Source organism: Plodia interpunctella, chromosome 24, assembly GCF_027563975.2.
Source record: "Plodia interpunctella isolate USDA-ARS_2022_Savannah chromosome 24, ilPloInte3.2, whole genome shotgun sequence".
In the NCBI taxonomy this organism is placed as follows: domain Eukaryota; kingdom Metazoa; phylum Arthropoda; class Insecta; order Lepidoptera; family Pyralidae; genus Plodia; species Plodia interpunctella.
The window spans coordinates 593142-617249 of record NC_071317.1 but is presented as its reverse complement, the minus strand read 5'-3'; the positions used below and the strand labels follow the sequence as shown (position 1 = coordinate 617249).

At 36.1% G+C, this 24108-nt stretch overlaps 1 protein-coding gene across 3 annotated transcripts in view; it reads left to right on the top strand.

Annotated features, from left to right (window-relative positions):
• snu (snustorr) overlaps window positions 1-24108 on the top strand; it is a 97983-nt gene that overhangs the window by 46098 nt on the left and 27777 nt on the right. For 2 of the 3 annotated variants that reach the window (XM_053763521.2, XM_053763523.1), the window contains 2 exons: window positions 20041-20134; window positions 22422-22540. In XM_053763521.2, the coding sequence (XP_053619496.1) occupies window positions 20041-20134; window positions 22422-22540 (213 nt within the window). Of the gene's footprint in view, window positions 1-18996; window positions 19399-20040; window positions 20135-22421; window positions 22541-24108 lie in introns of those variants that run through there. The other variant, XM_053763522.2, reaches the window with a different exon arrangement.

Genomic DNA, 24108 nt, shown 5'->3' with positions numbered 1-24108 from the left:
TCCATATTAATAGGAAACACCAGTAAAAAAATACTGCGATAATGACAATGCTTTCAGAAATAAAATCACACAGCTTTGGACTTGTCACATAATTTACGTCTCGTAAATGTCACGTAGAAGTGACGTCACAACTTGCTAACATGTTCGTAAAGAAAGAAAGCTCTGTATGTTCGACAGCTACACTAAACAATTACGTTTATGGCGATCAATTCTTAACAAAAGTTGTTACAAAATCTTAGTTTTTTTTTTATCATGGTTGAGTGTGTATTTATAATGACATATTTTTTGAAAATGTACTTTCCAACCAAATTTACATCTTCGTATAAATCCAGCTAACAGATCCAGCTGCATTGTTACAGTCTATGAATTATTATAATGATTCCAAAGATATGTATTTTACCTAGATTATACATATTTTTTATTAAATTAATTTCTACCGTAAAATATAGATGACAAAATCAAATAGCGCTTTCCCGACTTCCTGTTACATTACTTCCGTCCCTTTTCATAAATTATCTTTCAAATAATTTTTGTAAATCACTCTTAAATGAATTAATGAAATGACGTTATACAGAAACCTTATTGTGTTTAAATCGCCAGTCATCTAAATGTCCCACAGCTGGGGCGCTGGCCTTATGGTGGGGTAAACGGAATCGGCAATGACCCACCATGATCCGAATTGGTGGGCCCAAACAACTGAAAACACTTAACGTTAAATTCAAATTTCTTTATTCAATTTAGGGTGTTATACAACACTTATTTACGTTACTTCCGAAGAACGAACTCGAAATAATTTGTGGTCACCCATCCCACTACCGACCATTTTAAACGTTGCTTTACCGCCACCGCCGCAGTTCAATCAGTTACAAAATACCAGCTCGCATCGTACGTATAATGGTTTATGCAACACGAGTGTCGGAGAAAACGCGACGCATACAAACACACAGTTCAAGGTTAAAGAAAACGTCTATAGGGTGACCTTAACTTCTAGTTTTAAATTTAAAATAGTTCATCTTATGAGTTCATGAAGTGATGTTGTAAAGAGATTTATTGTTATGTCTATAGAGAATGATGATCTGGCGCAGTGATCACCACGCCGGCCCGCTATCTGGAGGTCCTCGGTTCGATTCCCAGTACGGGCAAATATTTGAACCTGCGATCACAAATATTTGTCTGGTCTGGGTTTGTATTAGTCCCATAAAGACCATTTTTTTTAAATATCTCCTATGTACAGACATAGCCCACTTACAGTTTTATTCTATGTATAGATTGGTAAATAATAACTGTTTTCCATTAAAACAATAGTGGAATAGTATTTACGATTTAAAAAAAAATTACTTGAAAAAAATACGGTACGCCCTTCACCATGACAATAATTTATTATTGAATATTTGTATGTCATTATATACAAATATATTCCAAAACTAATTTCGAATTTTTGTGCATAAATAAATAAATTAAATAATTGAAAACCCGGCATGACTCAACAGATCTATAAAATTGTGTGGGCGAGTAAACGATACACTATTTCTAGTAAATCTTTGAGGAGTAAACCAACTGGAGAGGCGAGCGCGAAATCCTATGTAAAAGTGCCGGAGCGGGGGAAAATAATGCTTGTATACGAGATTTTCTTCTTGCCCTTTATCCCACTTATGTGGGGTCGGCACAGTTGCCAATTCTCTTAACCCAGTTTTTTAATACTAAATACTTATATATTTTTGTACTAAATCGCGTTGATAATATTATCGTTTGTTCCATATACTTATATTGTAGATACATTGATGTAACTAATTGGATATTTTTAGTTTAAGTATTCCACATTCTCAAAAATAACACAATAATTTACGTCGGTCTTATCTCTTACCTTTGGTAAAAGGGTGGTTGTCAGAGCGTTTTGAACGCTGCGGTCGCACTGTCATTATAATATTTCAAATTTTAACAAAAACAAGAATTGGTTTTTCTATCTAAGTTATAAAATAATCGACCTGTACTGTGATAATGTCAATTTTAAGAATGATCGATTTTGGAAAAATGATTCCTCATTCTCAAGAAAATTGGCGGATCGTAATGACAGCGCGGCCGCAGTGTTCGTAACGCTCTTAGAACCACCCAAAAAGGTATGGATGATAGTGGCCACTCCGGTTGGTTTAGTACTCAAAGGTACATAATGATTCATCGTTATTTCCCATTTATTTCTCAACTATTCTATAGCTGTCACTGTCACTTTTAGAGGTTATAGTTGAGGTTTAAAATCCTTTATTGCAAAACAAATGAAATTTTATAAGTTTAAAGTCTAAAATGTTGTATGGAATTTGGAATTGATTGTAGGATATGAAAAAAACACTGGCCGTTTTTTTTTTTAAATGTTGTATTGTCAAAATATCAAAATATATGCATACTAAGACTGGTGCAACTTACGCCGCGCCTGATCAGGTGATAAGTCAATTGCATAAGAGAACTATAAAAATTGTCATTTTTATTTCTTTTGAGACCAACCTCGGTATCATCAAACTGCTCGCAAAGTTTGTTCAGACTTTTCTTGGCGTGTTGATGCCATTCCAAATATTGAATTAAAATTTTCTCCGAAAAGTATTCTGCCATTTTTACAGCCTTGTGATGAATAAACTCCAAAACTACTGAACCGATCTCGATGAAAATTTTGCACAGAGATAGATGAAACCTTCAGGAGTAACAGTTCAGGCTACTTTTACCTGAGCGAAGGCGGTTAGTGAGTTTGTTTTATTAGTTCTGTCTGACTTTATTCTATCCTATCTAATAACAAATACCTCGCAATCATCATCATCATCTGCAGCCCTCCGTGACCCACTGCTGGGCACAGGCCTCCTTCCGTCTCCGCCAACCATCTCTGTCCTGGGCCATCCCCATCCAGTTGTTGCCAGCCATTTCCTTTACATCGTCGACCCGTCTAGCCGCCGGATGACCTACGCTCCGTTTTCCAGTTCTGGGGCAGTTACAGCTTTACTCCACCTTCCATCATTCCTCCGAGCCAGGTGTCCAGCCCAATAGTTAATAACCTCACAATAGTTGTATTTAAAACAGCAATAGTTATCAGAGGATCAATCTCATTTGGTATTCGCACGTGACCGCGGCCCGCTCGCTCTTGGCTACGTGACCTTTGTAGCTACGTTCAAATATTTCCAATGAACATTCTGTGATTTTTAAACGATCGGTTATAGAAAGAGTTAATAACTACATATATTAACGGGAGTTAGTGTGGATGTTGAAATTTAGATTTTGTTTTATCTAACCAGTGCTGGGCAAAGCCCCCGACAAGTTTGGTGGGACGATATCGACAAATTCCTAACAAAATTGGCCAAAAATAACGCCAAACGCCACTAACCTCAAATTTTTATAAGTCTTGAAACATTGTTTAAAGGATTTACCCAAAGCGCAGTATCTTAGCGCTCCGTATACTATTATATAGATATACTATTTTCCATACCAATCCGACTCATGTCGTCTACCACTTGCTTGCGGTGAAGGAAAACATCGTGAGGAAACCTGTACACTGGTTGATAAACTTATGTGTGAAATGGAGAAGGCGATGGCAAGCCACTCCATTAATAGTGCCGAGAAAGTCGTTGTGAGACTACGACCATCAACCGTTAGGAATACGATTATGAAGAGAGACACTTAACACCCTGTGCAGAACGAGTGAGTCAGGAATTATGTCTCTTAATAAATAAATAGTGAACTGCTATAAAGATGGTCATTGAAGGGCGTCCATTGAGGACAGCAAAGTAGAACGGATGTGCCGCGCAAAATGATGGAACTACCGTCAACCGCACACCAAGTTACCCTGTATGGAACTTTATGCGGTCGTAATAGTGTCGAATTTGCAATGAAAGTGGGTAGACTGATGTGAAATTGCCTGTATCCACTACATATTATCCTGTATCTATGCAAGCTGTCAGCGAAGAATTTAAAATCATCGGTTATTTGTTTGTTTGGAGAAGAACAAATCTAAAATTCAAATTCAAATAATTTATACAGAAATTAGACCTTCACAGGCACTATTTCACATCAATAGGCTTGTGGTTCGAGACCAGAAATAAGACCATTCTTTAATCTCCCTTGGATCTCGTAGGATGTACTAAGGGTACCTGTGCCTAAAGCCTGGTTAACTGGCGTTTTCAGTTTACGAAAAGCAGGTTATCTACCGGTCGTAAAATCATAGCTGAATCTTAAAAAATATAAGGCTTAGCATTTAAATGGAGTTTTGCCGATTGCTCCTTCAGCCATCGAGCGTCGCAGCATAGGGTTCACTTCTACTACTATCTCGTCTCCATTTCACACAGTCGTCGGCATCCCTAGTTGCCGTTGGCCGCATATCATCCTTGACGACATGGCTTTGAGATGTGACTATTACGTAGGCGAAAACAACGATTTATTACAAACTTTTATTTAGTTTCACCTGACCCGACCCGAAATCTGTAATAAAATCTTGCAAGTCAGATTTCTTCTACTTCCAGTTGACATACATAGTTGAAATTAATCACGTCGCTTCAGTTTCCGTGACAATGCATTATTATGATAAGCATGACCTGAAGCACACAGGGTAAGGTCCCAACGTGGGCACTCCACGACAGTTTACAGCACGGACATGGGTTTCTGTCTGGCGTTAAGTTTAAGATCTCTCTGACGGCAATGAAAACTTGTGGCAAAAATTACATGTTTGTAAAAAACTTGTGTATTTATTAACTTAATAATATTCACCACTACAATGTTGGGCCAACCGCGACAGGTTACATAACGTTCGGATGTGGCGGCGTTCTCGCCTACATTCCGATGTGGCGGGTGTGTGGCCCACTTCTACAGAGTGGTCAAGTGCGATCTTACGTAATGATTGGGAAATTGCTGGTTTATAGTGCGACTGAAATATTGTCACGTGACTTCTAGGCGAAGCGGCGGTCGCTCTTTGAATTCATTTTTCCAAAGTCAAGGCAGTTGGTCGGTAATTAGACCTTCATAATAGAATAGAATACTCTTTACATATTGAGTGTGAACATACACACACACAAATATATACATAATGAAAGCCTCAGGTGCCTTCATGTGTGGGCGCAACACATTTTTCCAAAATGTTTTGATATACTCGTTGATGTCTTTTGTTCCAACGTTGAGTTGATTCAAAAAATTGTCTAATTCACAATAACAATAAATAAAAATTTCTTCGACTGAACTCCCTTATACATAAATGAATATACATACGTATATGATAGATATGGACGTAGGGATTTCGATCTGAAATCGATGAATCGATTTGGACCAAAACTTCGAACAGAGTTACTCGTTTCACACACAATAAAATTTTAAGCATAAATTAACAAACGAAAAAGTTCGATCGATTTTGTCGATGGTTCCTTGTGAATGCATAAACAGCGCTACACTTTCAGAAAATTATGCCCTGGGTGGTCCGTACGCCTGTTTGCTTGTTTGGTAGCACAAATTATATCAACTTGAGCCTTATTTGAGACACGATCATGACCCCAGTCATTGCACAACATTAAGAATTGTCTGTCACTTGTCGTGACATAATATTGAGGCAACGGTTACATCAGACGAGCGCTCACACCACTCGGAGAGATGCTGTGTGGACAGCGCTTGATTCGTTTAATCCTATATACTAATATTATGCCATGTATATTATACCAATATACATGGCATAATTATATAATAATATTAATATAGCGATCCGGGCTCGGCTTCGCGGACTCCTCTTGGACTAATATTAATATATAATATTATATTATATAATATTAATATAGCGATCCGGGCCCGGCATCGCGGTCTCCTCTTGGACTAATATTAATATATAATATTATATTATATAATATTAATATAGCGATCCGGGCCCGGCTTCGCGGACTCCTCTTGGACTAATATTAATATATAATATTATATAATATAATATTAATATAGCGATCCGGGCCCGGCTTCGCGGACTCCTCTTGGACTTTGATTTTTTGATTGATTCATCAAAAATTGGTCCCCGGACTATTCAATGGACTATGCTATGGTTAATATTTGTGTTCAAATTTTTGGTCTATACTAAATTAAATTTACTTTTATTAATTAAATTAAATTAAACTATTTATTTAATTAAATTAAATTATATTTCTTTAATTAAATTAAATTAAACTAGCTTGTAGTGGTAATGAAAATAATTATATTCAACTCCTAAAATAACAAATCGTAATTTAACAGTTAGATTATCTTATCTGTCAATGTTATTAATCTTATCTGTCAATATGTGAAAAAATATTTAAACTAAGAACACATTGTCATTTATTCTTTTATCAGTGGCCAGTGTACTAACATTAAACCTGGACAATTCGTCTGAAAGACACGATGCGGACCAATTGTACCCGCGCGGTATACTAGACTAATTTTACAAGCTTTTAATTACCTTGCAATGTGTGTAAATATGTATGTTCGGGTGGTATCTTGTAACTAAATTTTGAAACAGATATCTACAACCGATTGAGTTGAAATTTTGTACACACGTTTAGTTTGGATGACGATGTATTATTGAGATAAGCATGACGATCTCGGTGGCGCAGTGGTAAAGTTCTCGCCTCTGAACCGAGAGGTCCCGGGTTCGTTCCCCGGTCGGGTCGTTATGGAAAATGATCTTTTTCTGATTGGCCCGTGGCTTGGATGTTTATGTTTATGTGTGATATTTATTTATATTTATGACCTGATGCTGCAGCAGCCATTCCCGGATGCATCCAGGAATGGCTCAAGCAAACGCGGCAGCACATGGACACTAGCAACTGCATAGTATAGAAAACAGTAGACTATGGGCTACGGCGGTTTATGGCTGCGGAAGAAACTGATTTGGAATGTAGACGGGAAAGATAATTAAAAATCATATAACATTACCTCAAAGTAGAACTGTTAGTTAAATATTCAACCATTTTCCCTTTCATTATTGCTCAAATTCTGTCGGAAGAATTTATGCCAACATACGAGTATAAATACCCAGTCACAGTCTACTAAACTGCAAGGCGCAATGAACCAGTAGCCCAATTTTATTGTGTTGTTCATTCTTACACTGTGCGAAAATGCATTGTTCATATACTTATATTAGTTATTATGATTAATTATTGAACCTAAATTATGAAATGTACACAAACTTGGTTTATCCCTGACGTCATCAAGCCAGCACTTCTTGGGTTTTCTTCTTCTGCCAGGCATCAACCTTTGCTACAAACTACCTGTTCTAAATCAAGATTGGGGTAAAACGGTTCAACGTGCTCGTGCAAATGAGTTAATAAATACCTACCTTGCTTATCATTAATTAATTATATACCATCAATTAAGAAATAGACTTTTATCTAATGTTTTACTGGTAATGAATTACTCCGTGATTCATATTGACTACGTGGCTTAATGTTATGATAATTGCCACATCGAAAGTTCCGGGTTCGAAACAGAGGCCTTATGCTAGGGCGGCACCACACCACGCGACGTCCAACCGCACCAAGTGACTTTTCAACGACCCACCTCATCAAACATCATATCACAGTTTAATGAGATTTATACAGTTGTTCGCCGTCGAACAACTGTATAAATCTCATTAAAGTAGGGCCGTCCCTACTATAGCCAAAACACCAGCGGCGACAATGGAGTCAGGGTTGTCACAAATGAAAGACGTGATACTGAAAGCATTTTTAGAAGAGCATGTTATTTAGCTCCCAACAACGCCATGTGACGCGCTCTCTCCCCGCACGTTTCAACCACCAATTTCCCCCCAAATAGGTAGATAGACGGCGATCATTCAGGGAATAAGGAAATTCGAATCTGTCTCATGCGTCAGCCGATGACACAGTTACCCATAAACTATATATTTACAAACAATCGCAGAGACAATGCCTCCGATTTAGTTCCCAGAAGACGCAAGATGTTATGAGAGAAAGTCGTGTGTCTGTTACACTAACGCTTACATGTAGTATCAAAACGTAATCTCTTTGTTTGTTTGTTTGTTTATACAACATAGATTAATCTATTTATTAACTACATACATGAGACAATTGATATGTTTTGAATGAGTCTACAAAGTATTGCGAAAAATTAATTAGTTTTTTCTCCATATCTGATCTTTGCACGATGTTCAGGTGCTGTGACGCCCCCCGGAACCCGCGCGATCAGTGTTATTCCTAAAGAATTTTGGATGAAAGATTAAAAATTAAAAACGACGGTTGCCGCTCAATTACAGTCAGATTTTCACGTAACTTCTTATTGATGTGCGTCGGTCTGTGGTGCACTAAACTGTAGAATAAACTTCCCTCAGCGATGTTCCCTAATAGTTTCCACATTGGGGCTTTCAACATAGGAGTCTTCCGCTTTCTCAAAAAGTCGGCAACGTATCCGATATCTGGAGTACACGGGTCGAGATTACTTACAGGCAACACACATGCTCGTTTACTCCCTATACTATAAAAAATACAAACTTACAAGCACTTATAGATTCAGATTTATTTAGTGCAAGTCTCAAGTTTGAAGCATAAGCAAAAAATAAATAAGGTCACCCTGCAAGGACACAGCAAACACGGAGGCTCATATTCTTATATCTTCTTATATAAGAGCCACGCTCATATGCCTAATATCTTTTTGCCTAAAAGGGTAGACAGAGCCGTGATACCTTTAAGTCTAAGTTACAAAATTACTCTGTATATAATTAATTCCTTTCGCTGGACACCGCAAAATGCCGCGTCATTGCTAGTATATCAACAAGTTTGAATCAAGTCCACATTTTACTATTAGTCAACACGGGTCACTGTTGCATAACTTAAATACCAACATTTAGTTTCTCAGTTGAGCACGATCTAAAATCCTGTACTTATATCTTTTTTTTTTTTGTTGCTTATATCTTTTTATAGCAATTTATTTTTCACAAACAAAATTATAAATCCAACGCGCCATAGTGAGGCAACGTACCCAAAACACTGGCAGCGTTTCCTTGCTGTATTGCGATACGTATGCACTGAGCAAAATTTATGTTTAGGTATGTCTAGTTTAGTTTTTTATTTTCATTAAGTATTTTTTTATATTACGCTGACGGGGCCGTATTGTATTCTTAATATCTCAATAAATTGTGTAAATAACAGTGAAAACTACATCAAATTTTGGTGGTTTAAAAGAAGAAAGCTTAGGAACAGATAGACGCTACGGGCGACTTTGTTTTATATTATATATTGATGATATCTAATAAACTAAAAATAAAACAGAACCAAAAGGTAATGTCAATTACAAAAAAAACATTATTAAGTGTAACAATAAGCCTGAACAAAAATGTTTGCACATGCACCCTAAAACTTTTCAGGTATTCCTCTCCTTAGTTACTACTCGAAGTGCATCGAAATCGACATTTTCGCTGCTTCTTCTTCTCCTTTTGGAATGTGATACTGCTAAGACTGGTATTAGATTTTATTCAAGTCGCCTAAAGGCTTCTCATATGACTTTTACGTATACCTACCGACATCTAGTGGCAATTAGTCGCATAACGGATTGGTGTACACAATCATATAACACGAGTAGGATTCAAACCTGGGACCTAGATCTCAGGCGGACGGCCTTAACCATTGAACCACCACAGCTTCTCGCCGCTTTAGTTGCCATTAGATGGTCTTCGAGGAATAGTTTAGGTGCGCTTCAAAACGAGTGCTCTCAAAGAAATACCTCAATCTAATTAAGATTTACTTTTACTTTATATAACGATAAGGAAAATCTATAATTAATAACACAATATTATCACAAGCCGTATAAAACAATGCAGCCCGACGTCAGTATACGTGACTCACACATTGTATGCAGAAGTGCAGCGTTGCAAATAAAATTGTCACGTAATCTGATTTTTATTGATCTAGTGAAGTGACTAATCAACACTAACATTACAAGTTAGATTTTACCAGCGTTTATTTCGTGTTCCACTAGTGTAATTATAAAGAGTCGTTTATTTGTTTCAACATGGTAATAAGAAATAATCTACTTAAGTATATGCGAACCATTATAATGGTTCCCGTCTTAGAATAGGACCATACCACTCCGTATTATCATGTACACGTCGACTGAGGCAACGAAGGTATAAATAGATCTAAGGCAATAACAACACTACACAGTAAAAAACAAAGTCGCTTTCTGCTGTCTGTCTGTGCCTATGTATGCTTAGATGTTTAGAACTGCGCGACAGATTTGGCTGAGGGTTTTGTAAATAGATAGTGTGATTCCTAAGGAAGGCTTAAGTGTATAAATCATTATCGTTATACCCGAGCGAAGCCGGAGCGGGCCTCCAGCAAAAAAAATATAATAGGTTTTTTTAAAAAATACTTTCGTGGTTATTAAACGTTTTACTTCGTCGGGTCATGATGGAAAATTATCTTTTTCTGATTGGCCCGGGTAAAGGAAGTTTATCTATATATGTATTTATTATAAAAAATGGTATCGTTCAGTTAGTATCCCATAACACAAATCTCGAACTTACTTTGGGGCTAGCTCAATCTGTGTGATTTGTCTTAATATATTTATATTTAAGGAGTACCACTGGTAAAAAAGGACAGAATGTAGACTTCTAAAAGCAATCTTCATTCGCCCGAAACACGGCTCGCTGCTTCAGTGCACGGTATAAAATAAATTCATTTATTCTCATCTAGGATTGATTTATTGATACACGTGTGAATGAAAACAATGTGATTATAAATTATGTAGGCGTCTCGCAGTTTGCGTTCTTCATACTAATTCACCAGGGAGTGAAGGAGAATAGAATAATTGTCAAGCACGAGTTGCATTCACATTATTGTAGCATATACTTTGTGCTTTCAGTTGTACAACGTCTTTATCCCTTATGGGGAGACGGAGACTGTTAGTGATATGCTGGCAGCCTAACTGGCAGCTGGCAGTCTTTTGAGAAGAATCTACAGTTTATAAACTTTTACCTAGATTGAATTTTTCTATCTGAGAAGAGAAGAAACTGGCTCATATCGTAGTAGCAAAATAAAATAAATATTATCATCCAAAACAAATTAAGAAATTATAACTTTATTAGTCACAATTTTTTTTTCTATAAAACTGTAAGTGGGCTATGTTTGTTCGCCCAAATTGTAAAAACAACTGCATGGAATTTGATGCGGTTTTCTCAGTTGTATAGCGGATAGTCTAACTTAAAATCATCGCGATATATTGATACGGACACACGAATTAAACGCGGGCGATTTCTCTGGAAAATGCTATTTTATCAATATCATTCCCAAAGCTACAAAATCTATTAGCATTTCAGATTTTGATACCTTTGCTTGTTTTTTTTTTAAATATATATATATTCGGTTGTAAATAACTTTTAAGTGACAAATGTCATGTTCATATTCAAGAAGTCATTCAAAACAGTCTATCGACAATAACCACGGCAATTACTGCCGTCTTTGAACCCCTGACACTGCCTTGTAACAACACTGAACAGCCATTTTGATTCATAATTACATTTTGTCAACATTTTCTGAGTTACTTGCGACTTCACTATGTAACAGATAAATAAAGGAATATTTTTAATTAGGTTGATTCTTGAGGGAAGTTTGGGGGTATAATTTTTCGCCCCGGGGCTTCGCTCCCGTGGGAGTTTCGGGATAAAATGTATACTATGTGTTATTCCAGGTTATATTCTACCAGTGTACCAAGTTTCGTAAAAAAATATATTAGTTAGTGTGGCACAGCTCATATTGCGTGTAACAGTAGGAAGAGACACGGAAGCGCACGCGCAGTATTATGTATATCCACTTTTGTGGACTTGTCTCAAATGTTTCTGGTTGCTGGTTAGTGACACAACTTGTCTTTGTAACTTTTATGCTGGCTACAATATCGGACAGATGCGCCTGCATCAACATTGCGTGGTTTGTCTTATACAAGCTTTTATTTACCGCAATGAAAAACCAGCAATGTATTCCGATTCCGCGAAGTTCGCAATATGCATAATTAGGAGTTCAGTTCCTGCTCTATATATCTATAATATTACTACCTCATATCCTGCCTTGAATCGTACAAGAGGACTAAGGGATATAAAAGGCATGATTTTAGGTAGGCGGTCGGTCAGAATATCAGAATCTAACTTTAACCGTTTTTTTTTGCTGATAATGAAACTCGCGCAGATGAGAGAGCATCAAGAAAGGGTAAAATGGACAGACACAATGTTTTTTAAAATTTATTTAGTAATTAGTTTTTCCCCGATGCTTGGCCCGCGTTATTTTCTCTGCGAAAGCCAAATTTTATACAAACTTTCACCCCCCATTATTGTAATTTAGGTACATTTTTGAAAAAAAGTATACCCTATATTTGAACTGGAGTCTTTAACTACCTGCATACCCAATTACATTAAAATCGGCCCAGCGGTTTAGTCCTGAAAGCGGAATAGACAGACGGACTTTCGCATTTATAATATTAGTATGGAAGTATTCTTTACGGGGGTAAAATGGAGATTCATCTCATATATACATATAGACTATAGCTAACAACCTGTTACCATTTCAGAATTCCAATGCCACCAATATATACCTACAGCTAAATCAGCATTTGAGTCTCGCGACTCTTGGCTCTGTCTACCCCGTAAGGTATAGGATAATATATCATTAACATCTCTAGTTGTTTATTTAAATTTTTACGTAATATCAACACAGACAATGAGCTAAACTCTGAGTGAAAGTATCGTCTTACATACAGAACCTAACCTTTAACATTAGGCCAAATAGAACGGATATGATTAAAGCCGTGCCTCATTACTCAGTCGTGCTGCATTCGTGCTCCGTTGCGACGACGCATCACGTTGCAACTCCGTCGTGAACCGTTGTTTTCTATTGGTTTTGACGCTTACGTGCGTCGATGTACGTCGCAACGTCCATATAATTTCTACGCTTTTCTGTGTTGATCGACGTCAACGCGACGGAGTCAATGCTCTTATGGAAACTTGTGTTTTGTAAACAAAAATGTGTATGAAGTAACTGATCACTTTTACCCAGATTCTTTAGTATTTTGCACTCGAGTTATATACATCGTTTGTGAAGACAATAGTCTCCACACACTTCCGAGTTTTTTTAATTTAATTTGTTCTGAGTCTGAAATGGAGGTGACATTTTGTCGGCGAATCGTTCGTAGACGAAGGGTTCTGTCGTTCAAACGCCCGATGTCTAAACATTCTGTCCACGAAACGTTCGTAGACGAATCAATTGTCTGAGAACCGTTTCAGACACATTGTTCTCAATGTCCACACTAATATATGCTTATATACTTATAAATTAAATTAAACTTTAAAAATGCCCCGCTTCCTGACCACGAGGTCACAAACTGGCCAGCTCATCATCATATCCAGTGTGTTATTGCTAACACAGGTGTCAGTTTTTATTCAAGTCGCCTAAAAGCATCTGACATGACGAAGAAAAGAGCTGATGGTGTCCAAACGGCAGGATACATTTTACAGTAGACTAATGTTTTAGACTACTTAGTGGCAGTCCTTATAGTTTAAGTAATCATCCTGATCAATGATCATCCTAAATTGAAGAATGAAAGAATTATGAATTTTACAAACATACCTAAGAAAACTGTCGATTAAATACTCATTAAAAAAACTACATCAAAATGAATCCATCCGTTTGGCTGACACGGTCCCACGGACATACGGATACATAAACATACATATAAACTTTAGACACGTTAAACTTATAACTCCTTCTATCGTCGTAAGTGAAAAAGAAAGTGTTTATAGGTATTTGTATTTTCTTTTGGAATTTACTCAAAAAAAAACTATTTAGTTGAGTAAACACTGATGTCCGCTTTCAACAATCTGTGTACCCAATTTCTCATCGCAAAATTGTGCCCTTCACATTTTTCATTGCTTTATTTGCGGAGTCAAGTTCGGTAAAGTCAGATGTGTGACCTCTACCCCCTTTTTCGGAAGGTGAACTCCAATGGACGCGCTATTTACAGATGAACATAAATGGTCGTTGATGATATTTCAATGTAATTAGTTTCAGAAGCTTAAGAAAGAAATGTATAATTAATTTATTCGGCAAAAAAGATTTTCACCATAAGATAAGATACCTCTGAAAAGAGCGATGTAAGTGATTTAGACGTTATATGCCGCGTCATCTTCAACTTCTATACTGTAAATTGACTATGTTTGTTCGAAAAATGTAAAAACTACGGATGGCATTTGATGTGGTTTTCACATATAGCTGATGGTCTGACTTAAAATCCGGTATAGGTATAATCGCGATACGCGCTTTGAACTCGAGATATTAATTATTAAGTTATGAGCGGACACACGAAAAAGTTGTGGCGAAGTTGCGGGCAATAGCTAGTTAGAAATAAATGAGAAGAAACTAGACAGAGAGCTGATATCTTCTGTTTCATCAGCCCTTTGTATGAGATTAGCCGGATAGGGCCGAGAAGTATGGAAATGTCTTGCGCTCATCCGTCGTCTACACAATTTTTTTTTGGTCTTTTGATTTAGATTTACATCCTCCGTTCGTTTTTGAAAAGAAATAGGCTGATGATGACCTCTACCCTCTTTTTCGGAAGATGTATTCAAATATTTTGGCTGCACTATTCAAATAAGTACTTAATTCGGCAATTCATAACAGGAAACGCTATTAGCACTACAGCAATGAACGGTTTTAATACGTGTTAATCGTGTATAATCAATGCGGCAATCGTACTAATAATCAAAATGACGATGTCACACTATTAATTTAATTAACACCATCGTATGCCGACATTTATTTATCAAAACTCATTGTTTTTCACAGGAAAGGTCCACAGATGTATATATTATTAAATCTGTGGATAGGTCAGTGGCGTTCAATTAGATAAAAAAAAATATTGAAATAAATATATTTTTGTACATGCTTTGAATCAGCAGTCCTGGTCAACGAAATTTTATCAGGAATTTTCGAAAATATTGTTGTTATAAATGCTTTGTATTCGAAAGTTGATGCTTTGTTATTATATAGAAGTCATATGTCGTTCATAAATAACAGAAGTACAAAAAAAGGGCATTGAACAGTGAGCAAGAAAAGGTTGACTGTAAAAATATCCTTCACTACAACGAGTGATAAATAAATTAAGCCAAAAGCATGAAAAAATAAGGCATTTATTACGAACATAAATACAACATTATACAAAGAATATTGTAGGCTTATTATAAAACTATGTGAATAAAATCAACCGATATTAGATCAATTCCGGTTACAATCAAGAAAAACTTGATCTGTTGCCACGATCACTCCGCACAGGTGTACACAACATAAAATTTGTCTAAAGACACATAAAATTTATTAAAAATCGACCAATATTATACAGTCAACAGCACATCCAACTATACATCGCAAAATCACAGTTATATGCTATCTTATTACAACTCATGTATGACACGATGTTAAAGAAATATTAATTTTTGTAAATTGGAACTCGTCGAGCTGGTTTCGAAACTAGCTGTTAGCTCATTTGTCAAGTGTCATATGCCACAGAGTCACGTTAGAGGACGATGTCCGATTGTAAATGAAATGAATTGCTAAACATTCTTATAAAAGTTAAAACAAATCACAATTTGAGAATAGATAAAATGTATTAACGGAAACTATATACCATATACGTAAGGTAGAAGATTGAAGCAATATATCGTATAGACATAGAACATATTTTATGTGCAGAATGAGAAAAATATATTAAAAATTCTAGATTTTTATTGTATGGCACAAGCGTTACGAGTACTTGCTGAATAGGCATAGGCAGCCCTCAGAACATGTTAATAAATAAAACATGTTAACTCCCTATTGTTAAAAAATGCATGTTAGAAAAATACATATGTTGAATTAATAATCAATTTCTTATAATACGCCTTGATAACATGATTATACAATACTATATTTTGTTTATTTATTTAAAAACTTTATTGCACATAAAATATGGTGAAAGAATTTTTGAAATCGGTAGTTTTGGAGATTACCCGCCTCAAACATACAAACTCAAAAATGCTTACCTCTTTATAATAATAGTATAGATTCGGACGCATCATGAAGATTGAGCTAGTTCCAAAGTAAGTTCGAGACTTGTGTTATGGGATACTAACTTAAAATAGAGAAATAATATAATATTTGGAATAAATCATAATAAATTCTATAAATGAAACATCACGTTCTGCAGTATAATATAATTCTCGATTCATTTGAAGCATTTCAAATAGGTGCTTAAAGGCAGTAACCAACAACTTGTAGAATTTCACTATTAAGTGCTAAACACAAGATAGACGATAATTTATGGGCACACATGAACATTACATATTTCTGTGACGTGGCAACATTTTCCACGCCAATCTCGTGTTGATCGATTTTTATCATGGATTCACTAAAATTCAGACTAAAATAAACAAAGTCTTTTAAATCCCAAGCGTTTAATAGAGCTATTATTTAGTGCAAAATTCATTTTGTATACTTTTAAAGATATGTATCTTAGCCTCAGTTGCACCAGTTAACTTTAAACTTCGCAGCTGCTCAGATAAATTATTTTTGTGTGCAAATTAAAGAGTCGAAACGCTAAGAAGAAGTACCTTCGTCTGGAGAAAAACTGATACCAGTTTTATTTCTTAAAATAATCAAACTTATCTATGTTCCTATACTTAATTTCGTTACTTACTACCTAACTAAAATACTAGCACAGTTTAAAACGACTCCGTTAAGTCAAATTAATTAGTCTGATGATGATGCTGTCGAAACTGCAAACAGTCGTTAATCGTGCACCTATCAAGGTCAGCACGCGGAGAAAAGAGACGACTGTAGTTCTAGCAGTTCCGCAGCGTAAATTATCGTAATCGTGACAAATTTCACCATCGTGACCGTGGACGATATGTCAAAACGACATCGCACGCTGGCTGAATGGCAAAACGTATTTGCCTGTTGAATTAAAAATGAATCGAGCATAGACTAAGGTTTGAATTTGGAATTTGTATTCAAATTGAGCGTCTAGCAACGAGATTTGTTGAAGATATTGTAAAAGCGAAGTCTACTTTGAAATACAAAGCGTAAGCGCAATAATAGCTATATTCGCAGTGGTCGGTCTCTGCATGCTTGGCCAAAAATGTCTTAACTCGCGATTCTTCGTGCTTCAGGAGATCCCGATCATAGATATAAGAGTCTCGGCTCTATGTGCAGTTGTTAAACCTACCTATGCCCACTAAGCCCGTGTGGGTCATGGCGCATCCTCTTTACCCAAACATAAGGAAGGCCAGGGTCCCAGCAAGAGTCCCTTTATGTAGGTATGTATAAATATTGGCTCGACGTGCAGGGGACTGTGAGTGCTGATTTGTGAATTTGGTCAAATAAAATCCCGAGATCTTAGAGGAGCACGTTTATTCGCCATCAATGACCAAAACGGAAAAGGAAATTTTTGAACCTAGTGTTGCTATGCGCAAAATTATAAAGATAATAAATCAAATCGATTAAAGTTCAAATTTAGTGTTGGGATTTCCAATACGGGGACTTCGAAATGGACTTTTAAAGGGGGAGACAATACCGTCTACCGTACAGTTTTGCGGCGAAAGCGTACCAGACAGATAACTAAACTTTCGCATTTATATTATTAGTATGTTCGTCAGTTCTGATCTGAACTAGAAATACTTGGATTATGTACAAATCCTTGGTTTTAGTGGCATCAAAGTGTCTCTTTGTTGTTTAAAATAAACATTTTGACCTTTTTATTATTCAGAGCATCCTTCCGCGCTTTGTCTCAAGTTAATGTCTCTTTATGATGTTTAATAGATAGATAGATAGATAGATAAACTCTTTATTGCACCATTCACAAAGGAGTTATAAGTTACAACAAGATATTCAAACATAATGAGTGCAAAGGCGGACTTATCGCTAATGCAATTTTTTCCAGCCAACCTTTGGATGGAAAGAGAAACAAGCAAATTGAGAGGGCGCAGTCAACTTAACAGTACTAAATGAATAGGCAAAAAAATATATTAAAATAAAAAGATATAGAAGAAATATATAAACATACAGACAAGCGTATATGTAAGACATAAATAAGGATAAGTAATTTTATAACTAGCTAGCTTTTGCACGTTACTTCGCCCGAGTTTGCTTATAACTTATTATTATAAATACGACGGGTTCCAACCAACGTATCGCGATGAAAATTCTATACACAACTGTAATTACCATATAGATCATCTAAAAAAATTGGTTTTGCCTTCAAATTCAAATTCAAATCATTTATTCAGAAATAAGACCTTCACAGGCACTTTTTCTCGTCAATTTTTATATTTATAGTTATTTCTCACAAGCTACAAACTACTGGCATTTCGGAACGACCACTGCTGAGAAGAAATGCCGAAAGAAATTCATTTGAACAGCTTACCATTATTGTTTCTTACAATGTTTTTTTTCTAATAATATATAAAAGTACGTAATGTACATAGTCAAAAGGTATATCAAAACAGGTTATGATTGTGATCCGAGTGCTGATTATAATATATATATATATATATATATATATATATATATATATATATATATATATATATATATATATATATATATATATATATATCGATGTGAAACACAATTAACTATTCTAGGCTTCTATTAGTCTAGTAAAAACCACCCTACAGGACCACCACCAATTCAGTATACATTATGTTGTATATGTCAGGAAAAATAACCAAAAATAAAAAGAATATTACGAATTAACACCCGACAATAACCCGTGACTCATTACCCTGGATGTGTAGTGAATCTAAAATTTTTTATTTGGTTTGTAATTTATATATTCCAATGATTGAATTTATATCCAAAAATACATCACTTCATTAAATATTTGTATGATGAATAACCAATTTGGTATAAAACTTTAACAATGAGCAAAATATTACTTGCGTTAATCGGAACGTACAAAATCAACATGGCCATGTCTTCATTGTATCCAGTCATTATGTTTACCTCAAAATTGTTTGTTTTCCCCGCAAAACCGCTAAAATGGAGTGATTATTTTTGGAAAACTTCAAATTTTATGTGCTATATAAGAGTAGGGCGGGGCGTTTACCTGCCAATGTTTTTTATGTCATGTGTAAAATAGAGGTGACTCGATTTTGCCTGCTTGTAAGAAAACGCAGTCTTTCTCCTGGCCTGTTATTATACATAACTGGTCAATTATTTCTAACAAATCAAGATTTTTATTATCCTTACATCGTATGTCATTCTATTAGGATTTACACGTATATCTTGAATATAATTAGAGTTTGATTCTCCCTGAGTGTTGCCAACTGAGAGATCTGAAGATGGGCAGCGATGTCAGTATTGCCAACGTACCCAATGGTCAACCTACCAGCTCTACAAGGTGATACAAAATCAAGCCATAATTAAATCAAAAATTAGACCTTCTTTTCGTACATATAGGCATATAGCGGAAATAAACCTTGAATGTACCAGATGCTTCTCTCTAACGCAGATTGTAAAAGTCAATCAAGGGAAGGCTTACTGGGGATACCCGACCCTTTTGTGATAAAGACGGTGTTTTTTATCTACAGCTGAAAATCACTATCGTAATTAATAAATGTGTTACTTTAATGTAGTAGTTAGTATGGGTTTGAAATAAAATCTAATTTGATTTCAAACCTATACTAACTTAATTTTAAATTACGAAGATTCAGTATACAAATAAGTAGTATTGAGAGTGTTGACATGTTAGGATTCGTAAAAAAATACGTACGAATTTTATACCAATTTGACTTATGTATTAATTCATAGGCTACCACTTGTTGCCGCAGAACGAAAATATTGTGCAAGTAAACCTGCACACCGCACTGGTTATAGTTTAACTCTATCTACTCAACCAATCTATTTGAAGTATACATAAGGACATGGATACCTTTCATCATAGAGATATAACGTTCTCGTGGGAAAATTACGTTAAGCAACTGGAAAAAGCTAGTCTGCCTATGAATAACAAAAGTATTAATGTTTGTTTGGTTGTCCACAGAGAGACCTCGCCTCCATCGCCCCTGGGCGATGAGAAGGAGTCCAAGATCAGCCAGATTCAGTTTTCTGCGCCCTTCGACAAACAGGAAAACGCAGTAAGTAAATATAATTATCAGTTCTGGCGAAATTTCCATTCAATTCTTTTTTCTTGGCATACTTATAGTATACTTAGGAAGTGACATTTTTAAGAAAGAGTTCATCGAAGTTAATTCCCAGATATATTCGCGGCTGTGATGCCCCGAAACCCGGTGGCCGCGTAAAAAAGAATTTTGATTCAGCTCTGATTGCGTAACTTACGGCCATTTTCATTCGCGGTATTAAATTACGAAAACGTGTGATCTGAAGACTAGGGATGCAGACGACCGTACAAAAAAGTCGAAAAAGTAGAAAATCGGATTCTGGGCTCCAACACGTTCAAAATGAAACCGCGTAAACGCTTAGATGATCTAATCTTAACTTTACTAAATCAAAGTGAGGTCATGATTCTCGAGAAGACAGTAAACAGACACACACATTAGCGACAGGTTGACAAACGTCTGAGAATTTGTTTACGAGTTACGAGCCCATGTATGTACTAACAGCGCATTGTCTACAGTTACGGTAAGGTTACTGAGATATGTCATTGATTTAGCTGGCTGGATGATGGATTTTAACGTGTTATAGACGATAATCTTAAAACAAACTATTTAAAGTGGGTTGCACCAGTCAACTTTTACCTGCGCAGATAAAGGCAAAGTACGTCATTTTGTGTAAATGACAACGGCGCGTATGTTAAAGTAAACATCAAAGACTGGTGCAACGCACCTCTAAAATTACGTGACGACCTCGGTGGCGCAGTGGTAAAGTTCTTACACACTAACCGAGAGGTCCCGGGTTCGATCCCCGGTCGGGTCATGATGGAAAATGATCTTTTTCTGATTGGCCCGGGTCTTGGATGTTTATCTATATGTATTTGTTATAAAATATAATATCGTTAAGTTAGTATCCCATAACACAAGTCTCGAACTTACTTTGGGGCTAGCTCAATCTGTGTGATTAAAAAAAATATATTATATTTTGATATTATACCTAGTCATAGTCGTTACTTATGTACATCTGGGAGTAAATATACCTGTGTCACTGTAAAAGTGGGTTTCACCAGTCAACATTGACGATAACTTTGCGTGTGCAGAAAAACGCAAAGAACGCCATTTTGTCCAAACGTCAGCGCGCAGGTCAAAGTCAACGTCAAAGTTTACTGATGCAACTCACCCTTGATGTATGTACACATGTGTAGGACATACCTTCAGTTCTACCCTAATTTCGCGTGGCTCGACTCGCAAGGTCTTATTATTTAACAGTTTGTGTCCCATTTCTGGGCAAAATCCTTCCCTAACTCTCTCCACTAGTTTGTCTACTGTCTTTTCCTTTCACTTCTCACTGAAATCTTCAGACCGTCTCATGCAGACATCCCATACAAATCTGTGTTGTCTTTGTCCCATACAAATTTGTGTTGATCCTTGTGTCGTTCATTATGCTGGCCACTTACGAAAAATACCATAGACAATAAATTTTGTTAAAAGTTCATTACTACTTATTAAATTTTCCGTAAGAATTTCCACGTACAGACGTTAACCTCATAATTAACATACAATAAGCCTTTATGACTAATCAAAAGTCCAATGGTTATATTATATATACTGTCCCTTGTAGTTGATGCTATGTAATCTGGCTGGGTGGCCCCAAGAATTCTTTGAAACGATTATACATCACTATAGAGTTCCACAACGACTCTTTGAATAAGATTTCTATATTGTTATATTATATATACTGATATTCTTGTGAAAGGATTAAAAACATGCCCTACAAATACCATACTTTAGTTACTGAATGGTTGGGATAACTGATCATCGGGCATAAATTCAACGAACGCATTACAATTGTGATATGAAATTGGTTGTTCCAATCTCAACTGGGGACGGAAAAATGTCTGAAATCTAAAATGAATAAAGTAAACAAATGTCCGAAATTACTCCACTTTTTTAATTTTTCGCAAAAGTTGGCCGGCCTATATTACCAAGGAGGGGAACAGGCATGCGTCCTAACTAATGGGAAGCACGCGGTCACTGCACTCTATGGACGCCTGCAACACTAGTGGTCTCACACGCTCGTTGTTATCATTCTGGCCTAGGGTGTTTTACCACAATGCCTTGTAATACAAGCACTGATGTTTGTATTCCGCAGCTTAAATTGATAAGACCATACAGACGACCTTCATACCAAGATCTACGTCTAATCAAATTCTATATTTAATAATGTATTCTTAGCTTATTTGTTTGCTTGAATCCTCATTGTTTTTAATTGTCTTCCGGACCTTATCCCTAATTGTTATTTTTGTTACAGATGTGGCAAAAGCGTCAGCAGGCAGTATGCGTGCGCCACGCGTTCAAACACTACGGCTCCAACAAGAGACCAAACCATGTACTCAGCAATCTCAACATGACAGTCGCTAAAGGCACGATGTAAGTCTTCATCTTTAACGTTATCATCTCTTCTATCATTTTCTGATTCATAATGATTACCATCAGACGCTACAGCTCCAACAAGAGGCTGAACCTTAGTAATCTCAACACGATAATTACTAAAAGCCTTAGTACATCTTAATCTTCAAAATCTTAATCATATGACACCTCTTCACGAACATATATCTTAATGAATGTGAGATGAAATATAAAGGACTAGATATGGGACTTATTGTTGCTAAAAATGCTATGTAATGTTAATTTCTAAATGTACAAGTCATTATAACAGCATTGTCACCCGGTGTGCCCGGTTTGACAACGTTTAATTTGCTACTTTGTATGAGACGAACCGAGAAGTTGTATACAAATATCCAATCTCATTTGGCTACGCTAGCTCGTTGCCTTTGGTTTTCTTTGTCTCTAAACAACAAAAGACTTATCCACCACCTCTATAATCGCCACAATACGTCTTTAAATGGGACAATGCAGTTACTTCTTATATAAACAATTTTGAAACAACTTTTATATATTGACTTGGCTAGAGTACCGACAATTCTTTATGATGAAACTATTCATAGATACTAAGCGGATAATTAAGCCTTCTGCGTCATCGCCGACTAGCTCAAGCAAGATCTCAATTACAAACCAACCGTAGTCAGGTTCAGGCGCATAAGTGTTGCCTTATACAGCTTAGTATTGCTAGGGTTGTACTAGGAAGCATTTGGAGTCTCGCCAGCAAGGGCAGCCAATGACAAAAGATTATTAACCTCTACTATTAAAACAACGCATTGTTTAGAATCAGTTTTATCTTCAACTCTATGAGTATGTGTTATGGTTGATTTTGTTTTGTTGATATCTTTCGAGGCTTTTCCTTAAGCAATGAGATTGTTTTGATCTCTTGAACCTAGTCTGAGGCGTAATTTTCCTTTTGAATTTTCATTAGTAGATACGATAATATACTTCCTCTATAGCTAATCATCACCTGTAGCACTCTTTATTCATTGCTCATCCCGTCTCATCTTCACGTGGTGCATTTGGGCCTGTAACGCCACGAAATCATTGGTCAGCTTATGAAAACCTTAAAATTTTGAAGATTCAACTGTGATTTTGCAACCAACCGCCTGCCTGACATCAAGACATCTCTTTGCCTGACATCTCTTTGAAAACCTATTATTCTTATAAGATACGAAGACTATGGGTTCCTTAGTCACCTCGTACAATATACGGATAAATGGACTGGTCCTATTCTTGGACCACACACCTATATAAAATAAAACTTGCGTTTTACTAACTGCGCCCCGGTGCTTCGCTCCTGTGAGAATTTCGGCATAAAAAGTATCCCATGTATTATTCCAGGTTATATTCTACCTATGTACAAAATTTCATAACAATCCTTACAGTACATTTTGCGTGAAAGAGTAACAAACATACGTACACATACAACTTCACAAATTTTTGCAGGACAGGATTAAGGACTTATAACCAGTATATCGCTCTTGTTATTATAATATATCTTCATAACACTAATAATAGACCTAGTCATATTGTTAGATAAATTATATTAGGAG